Below are 13,769 nucleotides of genomic sequence, written 5' to 3' on the forward strand. Positions count from 1 at the left end.
AGGGGCATCTGGATGGCTCAGTTGGTTAAGCTTCTGACTTCGGCTCAGGTCATGATCTCACAGCTTGTGAGTTTGAGCCCTGCATCAGGCTCTGTGCTGATAGCTCGGAGCCTAGAGCCTGCTTTGGATTCTGTGTCCCCCTCTCTGGCCCTCCCCTGCTTACTCTCTCTCTAAAATAAACAAATGGCACAAAAACAGATACTCAGATCAATGAAACAGAATAGAGAACCCAGAAATGGATCCACAAACGTATGGGCAACTAATCTTTGACAAAGCAGGAAAGAATGTCCAATGGAATAAAGATAGTGTCTTCAGCCAGTGGTGCTGGGAAAACTGGACAGCGACATGAAGAAAAATGAGCCCAGACCACTTTCTTACACCATATACAAACATATTCAAAATGGATGAAAGACCTAAACGTAAGACAGGAAGCCATCAAAATCCTAGAGGAGAAAGCAGGCAAAAACCTCTTTGACCTTGGCTGCAGTAACTTCTTGCTCAACACGTCTCCGGAGGCAAGGGAAACAAAAGCAAACATGAACTATTGGGACCTAATCAAAATAAAAAGCTTCTGCACAGCGAATGAAACAATTAGCAAAACTAAAAGGCAGCCAACAGAATGGGAGAAGATATTTGCAAGTGACATATCAGATAAAGGGTTAGTATCCAAAATTTATAAAGAACTTACCAAACTCAACACCCAAAAAGCAAATAATCCAACGAAGAAATGGACAAAAACATGAATAGACACGTCTCCAAAGAAGACATTCAGATGGCTAACAGACACATGAAAAGATGCTGAACATGACTCATCATCAGGGAAATACAAATTAATACCACAATGAGATACCACCTCATACCTGTCAGAATGGCTAACAGTAACAACTCAGACAACAGCAGATGTTGGTGAGGATGCATAGAAAGAGGACCTCTTTTGCACTGCTGATGGGAATGCAAACTGGTGCAGCCTGTCTGGAAAACAGTATGGAGGTTCCTCAAAAAATTAAAAACAGAACTACCCTATGACCCAGCAATTATACTACTAGGTATTTATCCAAGGGATACAGGTGTGCTGTTTCAAAGGGGCACATGCACCCCAATGTTTATAGCAGCGCTATCGACAATAGCCACAGTATGGAAAGAGCCCAAATGTCCATCGATGGATGAATGGATAAAGAAGATGTGGTATATATACAATGGAGTATTACCCAGCAATCAAAAAGAATGAAATCTTGCCATTTGCAACTCTGTGGATGGAATAGAGGGTATTATCCTAAGTGAAATTAGGGAAAGACAAATCTCATATTACTTCACTCATATGAAGAATTTAAGATACAAAACAGCTTAACATAAGGTAAGGGAAGCAAAAATAATATAAAAACAAGGAAGGGAACAAAACATAACAGACTTTTAACTACAGAGAACAAACAGGGTTGCTGGAGGGGTTGCCTCCGGGAGGGGGGACAGGCTAAATGGGTAAGGGGCATTAAGGAAGGCACTTGTTGATATGAGCACTGGGTGTTATACATAGGTGATGAATCACTGGTATCTACTCCTGAAGTCATTATTGCACTATATGCTAACTAACTTGAATGTAAATTAAATAAATAAAATGAAATGAAAAAAGAATTCAAAGTGGATAGTTCCCCTGGGATTGTGCCACAGGGTTGCCTGGCTCTGACCATTTGCTTATAGGGCTGCCTCACTATTCTGTTAAACTTGCAAAATGAAAATTTTAAAATATTTTTCTGATGTGAATTTTGAATTGTTCCATGACTTTTTCTTGTATGTTTTATTTTTAAGATTCTTGGATCTCCCAGTCAGCATCATTTCCCCGTAATCAGAAACAGCCAGGGGTGGATTCTTTATCACCAGTGGCCTCCCTTCCTAAGCAGATTTTCCAGTCTTCAGTCCAACAGCAACTTACTAAACCAGCTAAAATCACTTGTGCACACTGCAAAAAACCTTTACAGAAGGGACAGACAGCTTATCAACGAAAAGGATCAGCTCACCTCTGTTGTTCTACCACCTGCCTTTCTTCCTTCTCTCATAAGCGCACTCCAAAGAAACGCAATGTAATATGTAAAAAGTAAGCTGTACTTTTCAACCTGGCTCCATATAATTGAATGCTGGCAGTATAGATGTGTGTTGAATGTAATTGAGAGCTGTATAGATTCATGGATACAGTTGTTGCAGAGATATCTTCAAGTTTATTGAGCTTGAGTTATCCTAGAGTGTGTCAGAGCTGTGAGTTCATTTGTGCTGTCCTTACTCTTGGCAGGAAAGGAAAATGTAAAAATTGACCCTCTCTCTGCCACTGACTTTGCCTTGCTCCTTCCCATCTTTTACCTTCGTTCTACCAAGTTGCTACCACCTTTTTTGAGTCCTTCAAAAATCATAATAACCTGTGAGAAGGTTCTTGTGCTACAAAATGTTTTTACCTCCAAATCATCTCTTGCTGTACTATTTAGGAACTCTTGACAGTGAAACCAAAGGTGGGTTTTGCTAGATCCAAAAATTACAGTTGATTCCTAGGATTAAATCCTGAGAAAATGAAAAATGTCATTTCTTGTTCATATATTTGACTTTTGTTAAAATGTAATATTCTTAAGTTTCATCTGTCCCTTGTGTTTCAGAGATGCACCTACAAAAAAAGCTACTACTGTTCAAGTTGAGTCAAACGAATCCTCCCAAGAATTTTGTCGTACATCTTTGCCTCCCTGTGAAGACAACCAGAATCTTAGAAAAAGAGTTAATAAATCAAGATGTATAATCTGTAGTAAGCTAACAGAGGTCTGGATTTTTATATCGTATTTAAGCTACTATGTAGGTTAACAAGGATAATTTTAAGTGTTATTATATGTTCTGCCATCTACATAATACGCACGTCCTGGATCTACACAATGAAGTTAAAGGAAAGGATGAGGATATGTTAGAACTGTTTTGTGAACAAATATCCCATTTGCATGCTATGGAAAGTACACAGCTATTTCCATGGAAGTGGATATACTCCTAAACAAAGTAATGGTGAATTTTGTTCTTACTAGCCACTCAAAATAATAAAGTGTAGTTTCAGGACATGAAGGAAGCAACCAATCCTGGTACAAGAATATGTAGAACGAGTGGAGTGTAAGTGTGTTGAAAACTTCATATTTCTTAAGTGGTATTGCCATCTTTCCAGTTGCCTAAAGAAGAAACATGCATACAGGCAGTCTTTACGTAACAAACGCCTTGGCAACTGAATTTGGTGTTCCTTGGAGCCATGCAAATTGAGGGCATGATTTTATCTCAGTTACCACAGAGCTGAGCAAAGCGAGAACCATCTTATTTATGCATATACAGACACCATCCTGAATATAGTAATACTGGTTCTTTTAGCACCTTCCATGAATTTTCTAGGGCAGTGAAGTTTATAATAACAAAAATTACCAATCCATTTCTTTTAATTAGGTCGTATCAAAATCTTCTAAACAGTTTGTTTCCTCTAGTTTTTAAGTGTCTCTGGGGAAGTTATTACTGACCTTATAGCTTTTTGTTCCATGAATCTTACTTTATTGTAAGATCAAAGATAAAAATGAAAGAATAACAAAATGTAATTTTTACTCTTTTCCCTGAATATTTCTTCCACTGAGAAATTATTAGAGATTGTTTCTTTTGAAGAAACTAGTTATCTCCTTGCTTACTGTGCTAATCTGGCTCATTTATTTAATAAATTCTGGCTTTTCTTTTAGATTCGTCATGAAGTCAGCGTTAATAATGTAGTACATAAACTGTGCAGTAACCAGTGCTTTAATAAGTACAGGTTAGCCAATGGTCTAATAATGAATTGCTGTGAACAGTGTGGAGAGTACTTGCCTAGTAAAAGTGCTGGAAACCATGTCCTGATGATTGAAGGTCAGCAGACAAGATTTTGCTGCCAAAGTTGTGTTAATGAATATAAACAGGTAATTATTTTCAATGCATTTAAAAAAAATTTTTTTTTTCAACGTTTATTTATTTTTGGGACAGAGAGAGACAGAGCATGAACAGGGGAGGGGCAGAGAGAGAGGGAGACACAGAATTGGAAACAGGCTCCAGGCTCTGAGCCATCAGCCCAGAGCCTGACGCAGGGCTCGAACTCCCGGACCGCGAGATCGTGACCTGGCTGAAGTCGTACGCTTAACCGACTGCGCCACCCAGGCGCCCCTCAATGCATTTTAAATGATTAAGTATACAGTAGCTTTTCCCTGTTAGCTTACATTAATCAGATTTATCTTAGAACCTCATTTAGTTCCATTTTTGTCAGTCACTGAGCTGTCGCATCTCAAATGAGTATTGAAATCAATTGATTGTTCCAAGCTAGTCTTCCTTCCTCTTCTGTGGTTTAGAATAGCTTGAAAAGAATAGGTATTAACATAAATGCTTGGTGGAATTCACCTGTGAAGTGAGTCCTAGACTTTTGTTGAGAGTTTTTTGTTGATTCAATTTCAGTACTAGTTGTTATCAGTCTGTTCAAATTTTCTATTTCTTCCTGATTCAGTTTTGGAAATTATATATGTTTCTGGAATTTACCTGTATCTTTTATGTTGTCCGTTTGTCAGCATTTAATTTTTTATTATTGTATCTCCTTATAATCTTTTGTATTACTGTAGTGTCATTATTCCTTCCCATTTCTGATTTTGAGTTTTTTTTTTTTAATGAGTAGCTAATGCTTTATCAATTCTGTTTATCTTTCATAGAACCAGCTCCTGGTTTCGTTATTCTTTTTTTGTTTGTTTGTTTTGTTTTTTTGGAGAGAGCACGTACAAGGGGGTAGAGGGGCCAGGGGGGTGAGAGAGAGAGAGAGAGAGAGAGAGAGAGAGAGGGAGAGAATGAATCTCAAGCAGGCTCCATGCTCAGAGTGGAGCCCAGCACAGGGCTTTATTCCATGACCCTGGCATCATGATCTGAGCCAAAATCAAGAGTCAGATGCTCAACTGACTGAGCCACCCATTGTTTTTTTTTTTTTTTTTTCTATTGTTTTTCCAATCCTTATTTAAATTTATTTGTACTCTCATCTTTATTATTTTATTAGCTTTCAGCTCACTGTTCTTTCTCTAGCTCTTTTATGTATATGGTTAAATTGTTTTAGATTTGGCTTGTTTCTTGAAATAGACCTGTATTGCTGTAAACTTCCCTCTTAGAACTGTTTTTGCTGTATCTCAAAGATATTGGACTACTGGCATTTTGTCTCCATGTATTTTTTTTTTATTTCCTCTGATTTGTTCATTGACCCATTGATTGTTTAGTAGCATGTTGTTTAGCCTTCATGTGTTTCTGTTTTTTCCCATTTTTTTCTTATAATTGACTTGTAGTTTCATACTGTTGTTGTCAGGAAAGATGCTTCATACGATTTGATTCTTCTTAAATTTACTGAGACTTATTTTGTGGCCTAACATATGATCTGTCCTGGAGAATGTTCCATGTGCACTTGAATGTGTATTCTGCTGGTTTGGGATAAAATGTTCTATATATACCTGTTTGATCCATCTGGTCTAATGTGTCATTCAAAGCCACAGTTTCATGTTGATTTGCAGTCTGGATGATATATCCATTGATGCAAGTGGGATGTTAATGTCCCCTCTATTACTGTGTTACTGGCAATTTCTCCTTTATGTCTGTTAACATTTGCTTTAAATATTTAGGTGCTTCTATGTTTGGTGCATAGATATTTACAATTGTTACATCCTCTCTTGCTCTCTTTCCTTGTGGTTTGATGGATTTCTTTAATGTTATGGTTGGATTCCTTTCTTTTTTATTGTGTATGGATGGTTTTGAGTTGTGGTTGCCATTGGGTTCATATATGACATCTTATGTGTATAGCAGTCTGTTAAGTTGATGGTTGCTTTATTTCAAACATATTCTGAATGCACTACATTTTTACTACCTTCTCCACGTTTTATGTCTGTGTCATATTTTATATCCTTTTATTTTGTGTATTCCTAGATTAATTTTTGTAGATCTAATAGATTTCCTACTTTTGTGTTTTAACCTCCATACTGGCTTCATAGTGATTAATCCTACTGCCTTTACTGTATGTTTGCTCTTACATGTGAAATTTTTCTTTTCATAATTTTCTTCCATTTATGGCCTTTTTTTTCCAGTTAAAGAATTCCCTTTAACATTTCTTATAAGGCTGGTTTAGTGGTGATGAACTCTAACTTTTGTTTGTCTGGAACTGTTTCTTGTATTCTGAATGATAGTCTTGCTGCATAAAGTCTTCTTGGTTATAGATTTCTTATTTCAGCACTTTGAATATATCTTGTCACTCTTTTGGTCTGCATTGTTTCTGCTGAAAAATCAGCCGGTAGCATTATGGGGTTTCCCTTGTATGTAACTGTTTTGTTGTCTTAAAAGTTCCGTATTTATCATTACTTTTTGCCATTTCGATTATGATGTGTCTTGGTGTGGCCCTTTTTGAATTCATCTTGTAAGGGGCTCTTGGTGCTTCCTAGATCTGAGGGCTCTTGGTGCTTCCTTCCCCCAGATTAGGGATGTTTTCAGCTATTATTTCTTGAAATAAGTTTTTGCTCACCCACTCCCCTTTCTGGCATCCCTATATTGCAAATGTCATTACCCTTAATAATGTTGCAGAATTCCCTTAATTTTTTTTCATTTTTTATTATTCCTTTCTCTTTTTGCTGTTTAGCTTGAATGATTTCCATTACTTTGTCTTCCAGATCACTGATCTGCTCTACTTCCTCTCATCTCCTATTGATTCCCTCTATTGCAATTACTAAATTCTTCAGCTCTGAGTCCATTCTTTTTTATATTCTCTATCTCTTTGTTGAAGTGCTTACTGAGTTCATCCACTCTTATCTCAAGTCTAGTGAGTATCTTTATGACTATTCATGAATTCTTCATCAGGCGTATTGGTTATCTACATTTTATTTAGCTTTTTAATTGTGATTTTGTCCTGTTCTTTCACTTGGGCCATGTTCTTCTATCTCCTTATTTTGTCTAATTTTCTGTGTTTGTTTCTATGTATTACGAAGGTCAGCTACATCTTGCCTTGAAAGTAGTGGCCTTATATAGAAGAGGTCCTGTGGTGCCCTTTTCTGGCCAGTCTTTTCTGGCCACCAGAACCAGGTGCTCCAGGTGTCCCTTGTGTGGGCTGTGTGTGCCCTCCTGTTGTGACAGAGCTGCGATTGCCTTTAGCCCAACCATCTGTAATGACCTACTTTGTTTCCTGTGGGCCCAATGGGCAGGATTTGCTTCTGATGCCATTGAGAAGCGTGTCATAGTTGTTATGGGCTCATTTGTGGGTGGGGTGGCATTCAGCCTAGCAATTTGCAGTTAGCCTTTCTGTCACAGCTGCAGGGCAGGGCTTGCTCCCTGTGCAGCCAGGTAAGGATCCCAGTTGCAGAAACTGCAGGCGTGTTATTTCTCCCGCTTCCCTAGGGCAGGAATCACTTTAGAGTGGTCCCAGTCCTGGCTGGGGCAGGGCAGACGGTGCTAGCAAGTTAGAGGGAGAGTGTTAGTATTAGCTTTTGCAAGCAACCAGTTATCTAGGCTGGGGGCGGTGGGGAATGCTACCCATCAGCACTTTTCCTAGAGTAATCTGCAGATTTTTCTGGCACACTTTCCAAGAGGAGTCAGTAAATCTTCATGTATTCCTCAGATGCTTTTCAAACCGCTGCTTCTCTGGTGTGTCTCAGGTCAAGTTATTTAGTATATAGACTCCTTTAAGGGGGTGGACTTCATTTCCTATCATCTTCTTGCTATCCCAGCATTAAACCCACTGGTTTTTGAAGCTCCCAAGGCTTAAGCCCTACTGAATTTTTCTTTCTTTCTTTTCTTTCTTTCTTTCTTTCTTTCTTTCTTTCTTTCTTTCTTTCTTTCTTTCTTTCTTTCTTTCTCTTTTCTTTCTTTCTTTCTTTCTTTCTTTGGCAGAGGCATTACTTTATTCAGGCAGGGATGAGCCAGACACAACATGGCAGGAATACAGGGGGTCAGGACATGGAAGCACACCCTCACCCAGTCACCCCAAGAGGGTGCAGTGAGTGGAGAGGGGGTTGGCGAGCCCTATCACAAGGACCACCACAGCCCCCTCCTCTGGGAGGAGCCTTTCCCAGCTGACAGGAGGGAGAGAAAATGGGGTGCAAGTAAAGGAGCCTAGTCTTACAGTGGTTCAGCTCCACTGATTTCTAAAGGTTTTGGAGTTAAGCCCTGCTGGTTTTCAAGGCCACACGTTATAGTGACTCAGATCGTTGGTGTCAAGAGTGCACAGTGTGGGGTCTGAGCCTCTCTTTTCTCCATGCTTGTGTTGTCCCTCTTGTTTGTGGTTAGTTACACCAGGTATTTATTTGGTTCCCAAGCACATCTCGTCAGTGTGGACTTATCTCTGTGATTAGCTGCGGTCTTTAGGTCATTTTCAGAGTTCATTGTGTAGATGTAGCCGTTCTCTTGTTGTGTCCATGGAACGAGGTGAGGTCAAGATCCTCCATCAATTGGTACCAAATCATTTTTATGGGAAAAGTAAGATCTTTCTTGTTTTTATGTTTGTTTTGAGAGAAATGGGGCTTGATCTTACCAAGTGTGAGACGCTTAACCAACTTAGCCACTCAGGTGCCCCTTTGATCCCATAGTTTTAATTAATATATTTTGATGATTTCTAAAATATATCTGTAGATGATATTTTTTCCTCTTTTTTTATTTGAAGGTTGTTTTGTGTGTAGATATTTCTTTCAATTTCAGACTATTCCATCCATCTGTAATCTCCATTTTAATGTTCCACAAATACCTCATATTCCATGTCTAAAGCTGAAACTCCAAACCTGCTTTCATTCTGTTTCCCATATCCTTATCTCACCATTCAGTCAGATGCCTCGGCAGAAACTTAGGGCTATTCTTTACTCCTCCTTCCTTAACCTCCAGAGTCACTCAGTTACCAATAATCCAGATTCTACTTCCTAAATATCTCTCAACTCTATCCTATCTCTATTCCTATAATCCTAGATGAAGCCACCATCATCTTTTCCAGAATGACTACCACAGTTTCCTGGCTGTCTCTGTACCATTTCGTCTTCCTTACAGTTTGAAATGATAATACCATCAGAGCAGTCTAAGTACAAACTTGGTTATGTTGCTCCTGCTTTTTTTACTTCAGTGCTGCCAATATTGCTTTCAGGATTAAATCAAAACAAAATTCTTATAAGTTTTTTAAACTTGAACGCAGTGTTTAATTGTGCTTTGTAGAAAAATATTATAGCTAATAGGATGCATTCACATTATATACATCTTTGTTATTTTGATTTTTTTAAATTTTATTTTATGGACTCTAAAATCAGTTCTATGTCTTTATTAAATGGAATCATACAATATGATACTTTGTGGCTGGCTTTCACGTATCATACTGTGTCCAAGTTTCATCCAGGTTGTAGCATAGAACTTCACTTGTTTTTATTGCCAAATACTATTTAATTGTATGGATAATACCCACATATAAAAAAAATTTTTTTTAACGTTTATTTATTATTGAGAGAGACAGAGCATGAGCATGGGAGGGACAGAAGCGGGGAGACACAGAATCCGAAGCAGGCTCCAGGCTCGTAGCTGTCAGTACATAGCCCAACGCAGGGCTCAAACTCACAAACCTCAAGATCATGACCTGAGCCAAAGTCGGATGCTTAACTCTTGAGCCACCCAGACACCCTTTCCCACATTTCTTGTTTATCCATCAGTAATGGACATTTGAATTATTTCTACGTTTTGTCTGTTATGAATAATAACATTGCTGTGAACACTTTGTACAAATATGTGTAGACCTCCATTTTCACTCTGGCATTGGTGGGTCATATGGTAACTCTTTAACTTTTCAAAAATTGCCAGGCTGTTTTCCAAGGTACCTGTACCATTTTGCATTTGCACTATCACCTTAGGAAGGTTTCAATTTTTCCACGTCTTTGCCAACACTTGCCAATATATCACATATCTTTTATTATAGTCACCGTAGTGGATGTGAAGTGGGATGTGGTGGTTTTGATTTATATTTCTTTGATGACAAATGAGCAACTTTTCATGTGCTTATTGAGCATTGGCATATGCATTAATCTTAACAATTCTAACATAAAATTGTAATCTGTTTCTCCCAGATGATGGAAACAAAATCAAAAAATTTATCAGCATCAGAAAACAGAAAAAGGAATGCTATTAGAGAAGAAAATGAAAGGAAATTATATGGATCATTGAATACTCTTTTAGAAAAAAAAGAGGGAATACCAGAAAAAAAGGAAAAGACTTCAGAGCTACAGGTGTTGGCAGAATGTGGGACAGATGATACATCACTGATCAAACAGGATGTGAATTTACCTTCTATAACCATAGCTGATAAATTTCAAGAGCAACTGGAAGAGAAAAAATCAGAAGACTCCATTATATCGGTTGTACTTTCTGCAGACCCAGGTACATGGCCCCGTGTTTTAAATATTAAACAACGGGACATTCTTGTTGAAAACGATCCACCTCAAGTAAGAAATTTTAACTTTCCAAAAGACAATACAGGGAGGAAGTTTTCAGAAACTTATTATACACGAATTCTTCCAAATGGTGATAAAACCACTAGATCCTGGTTACTTTATTCAACTTCAAAAGATTCTGTGTTTTGTTTGTATTGCAAACTCTTTGGGGAAGGAAAAAATCAATTGAAGAATGAGAATGGGTGCAAAGATTGGCAGCATTTATCACATATTCTTAGCAAACACGAGGAAAGTGAAATGCACATTAACAATAGTGTTAAGTATTCAAAATTAAAATCTGATTTGAAAAAAAATAAAACTGTGGAAGCTGCAGTACATGGATTACATAAGAATGAGAAAAATGATGGTGTGCTCTTGTTGTACACATAATATACCTGATGTGGTTTTGACATAACAAGGTCATACATTTATTCAGAAAAGATCTGTAACCCTAACAGTACCATTTGTTGTTGTGAAGCTCCTATAACTTTCAACAGTTCATTAGCAATAATTATAATAGCAAATAGTAAAGAATGTTTCTGTTTCAAATTCTAAAGCTAATTGGATTCAATAGTAATGCGGGTTTCAATAAAGGCGATTGTTACTTTTTCATTCTATCAATTCACACCTTTTAAAATTGGCATTTGAGGGCTAACATTTGACAGGTTTGGTTAATTTTCTGTTCTGATTACTTTGAAAAAAGGAGAGAAAGGCTTAGATTTATCAGTAGTAGTTTGAACAAGATACTATGTGAACATTCTCATTATTATTAAAGTAAAAACATTTAGAAACAGTTTGAGAGTAGAATGGAATCCGAAACTGCAGCTTTTTGCTACTAAACCAAATACCTGCGATTTCTTTCTTTTGGGCAAAACATTGTTTTATTATTTGGGCAAAATGGCATTATTTGTTACTTCATATTAAGGTGATTACTTTGCATTTTATTTACTTTAATTTATAAATATTTTAGATTTTATTCTTGTGTGAGAAGTATAAGAATAAAGAGTGTATACCTATTTTTATGTTAGTACAAATATAAGAAATATTAAAAATATATTAAGTTAACCTTTAGGTTTTGTGGCAATTTTTTTTTTCTTCTGAAGACTACATGCTTGAAATTTGAGAAACACATTAATGAAAATTAAGGCTGTCCACTTTTTCAAATGATCAGTGCTCCCATTACTATATACTTAGTAATTCTCCCTTTATATCTGATTTCGGATACCGACTTTATCATATATTAAATTCTTACATATACTGGGCTTTGTCTCAAAGCTTTGAAACAGAATGACAAATGAACAATGACTAGAGCAGAACTAGGTGTATTCTTTTTGGTGAGTGACACTAGGAGTACTTGGAGACTCTGTCACTGATGCCAGTGCTTAAAACTATTATTAGAGGACCCACAAAAATCATTATCATTAATGTATTATAACCATTTTGTTTTTTGACAACTCGACCATTTCAGTCTTTCATAGTTGGATCTGAATGAGGCTTTGGGACGTTACCAAAAATCCAATTTACTCTTAAAGGCCTAAGAGAATACTCTAGAGAATATAACACAGGATTTGAAGTTCCTTTCCAAATGTTTAATGTGCCCATTATTTCACTAAAACTTACCGCTAATTGAATGACATTATATGGTTATATTCGATAGACGCTTGGTATCAGTGGTATCTGAGCCAAGTAATTAAATCAACCAGTGGCTACTTAAGATGATTTGCAAAAACATCAAATTTATCCATTGAGAAAACAAAATTAAATCCTGTCCTTTAAATTCTTATTTATTTATTTATTTATTTATTTATTCTTATTTATTTTTTCACCATACTATGAGGCACCATAAGCTCTTGATGCAGTAATGAATTAAATGTGAAAAATTTGGGGGAGCCTGGATGGCTTAATTGGTGAGTGTCTGACTCTTGATTTTGGCTCAAGTCATAATTTCGTGATCATGAGTTGGAGCCCTGCATCAGGCTGTGCCAATAGCACAGAACCTGCTTGGGATTCTCTTTCTCCCTCTCTCCCTGCCCTTCCTCTGCTCACATGTGTGCATATGTGTTCTCTCTCTCTCAAAAAAATAATAATAAACATTAAAAAAATTCAAAAGATGTAGATGCTTGGGTGCCTGCATGGCTCAGTCAGTTAAGCGTCCAACTCTTGATTTCGGTTCAGGTCATGATCTCATGGTTTGTGAGTTTGAGCCCTGTATGGGACTCACACTGATGGTGTGGAGTCTGCTTGGGATTCCTGCTCTCTCCCTCTCTGTCCCTTCAGCTCTCTCTCTCTCTTTCAAAATCTTAAAAAAAAAAAAAAAAAAAAAAAAAAAAATTAGAGGCTGGGTTTTTCCATATTTACTGTAAATTTCTCATTCAACTTTTTGCTGTGTAAAATTTTTCATAATATTCATAAAATGTTGAGGGAAAAATCAACTAAATTCAGAACATAATAAAAACAAACATCTCCAGGCAGGGGAATGATTTTTTTCCGCCTTATCAAGTTTTTGTTTTTTTAAGTTTATTTATTTATTTTGAGAGAAAGGGGGTGAGGAGGGAGAGACGGGGAGAGAAAGAATCCCAAACGGGTTCCGCACCATCAGTGCAGAGCTGGACACAGGGCCCGATCTCAAGAACCATGAGATCATGACCTGAGCCGAAGCCAGATGCTTAACCAACTGAGCCAGTCATGTGCCCCAAGTTTTGTTTTGTTTTGTTTTTTTTATAAGATGAGTATGTTCTCACTATAAAAGGAAGAAAACAGTTCAAGTCTTGTTACCATCTCCTACTTTTCCTACAGAAGAATTTGTCAGCAGTGATCTGGACTATACCCAGCATTTGTTTTCATCTTTTTAATTTCATTGAGAACAGGCATTAGGAAATATTATCTCCTGCCACTAATTTAATATCAAAAATTAGTAAAGACAATTCAGAATAACAGTCCATAAGAAGTGGCAGGGGCACTTGGGTGGCTCAGTTGGTGAAGCGTCTAACTCTTGGTTTCAGCTCAGGTTATGAACTCCCAGTTCATGAGTTTGCTTAGGATTTCCTCCTCCCCCTCTCTATCTGCCTTTCCCTACTTGTGCTGTCTCTGTCTCTCTCAAAATAAGTAAACTTAAAAAAAAAAAAAAGAAAAGAAATGGCAATCTATTGGTTTTCTCATTTCACAGAAGGCAAGTGAAAATATTTTTGTAATTTTTTTCAGATTTTCTGTCTTTAAAATTCTTACATTTTGCCATTTTCTTCCTGTGATTCCTAGACCCACCCCTGCCCCATCTCAGTGCTGAAAGCCAGTAAG

At 37.2% G+C, this 13,769-nt stretch overlaps 1 protein-coding gene across 1 annotated transcript in view; it reads left to right on the forward strand.

Moving 5' to 3' along the window:
• ZMYM5 (zinc finger MYM-type containing 5) overlaps window positions 1–11,540 on the forward strand; it is a 33,413-nt gene extending 21,873 nt beyond the window's left edge. The window contains exons 5-8 of the mRNA XM_086715512.1: window positions 1,804–2,089; window positions 2,637–2,793; window positions 3,732–3,944; window positions 10,113–11,540. Coding sequence (XP_086571638.1) covers window positions 1,804–2,089; window positions 2,637–2,793; window positions 3,732–3,944; window positions 10,113–10,865 — 1,409 coding nt within the window. The 3' untranslated portion in view covers window positions 10,866–11,540. The remainder of the gene's footprint in view (window positions 1–1,803; window positions 2,090–2,636; window positions 2,794–3,731; window positions 3,945–10,112) is intronic.
• Window positions 11,541–13,769: the final 2,229 nt, after the last annotated feature.

This window comes from Puma concolor, chromosome A1, assembly GCF_028749965.1.
Source record: "Puma concolor isolate L17-30 chromosome A1, mPumCon1.1.hap2, whole genome shotgun sequence".
In the NCBI taxonomy this organism is placed as follows: Eukaryota; Metazoa; Chordata; class Mammalia; order Carnivora; family Felidae; genus Puma; species Puma concolor.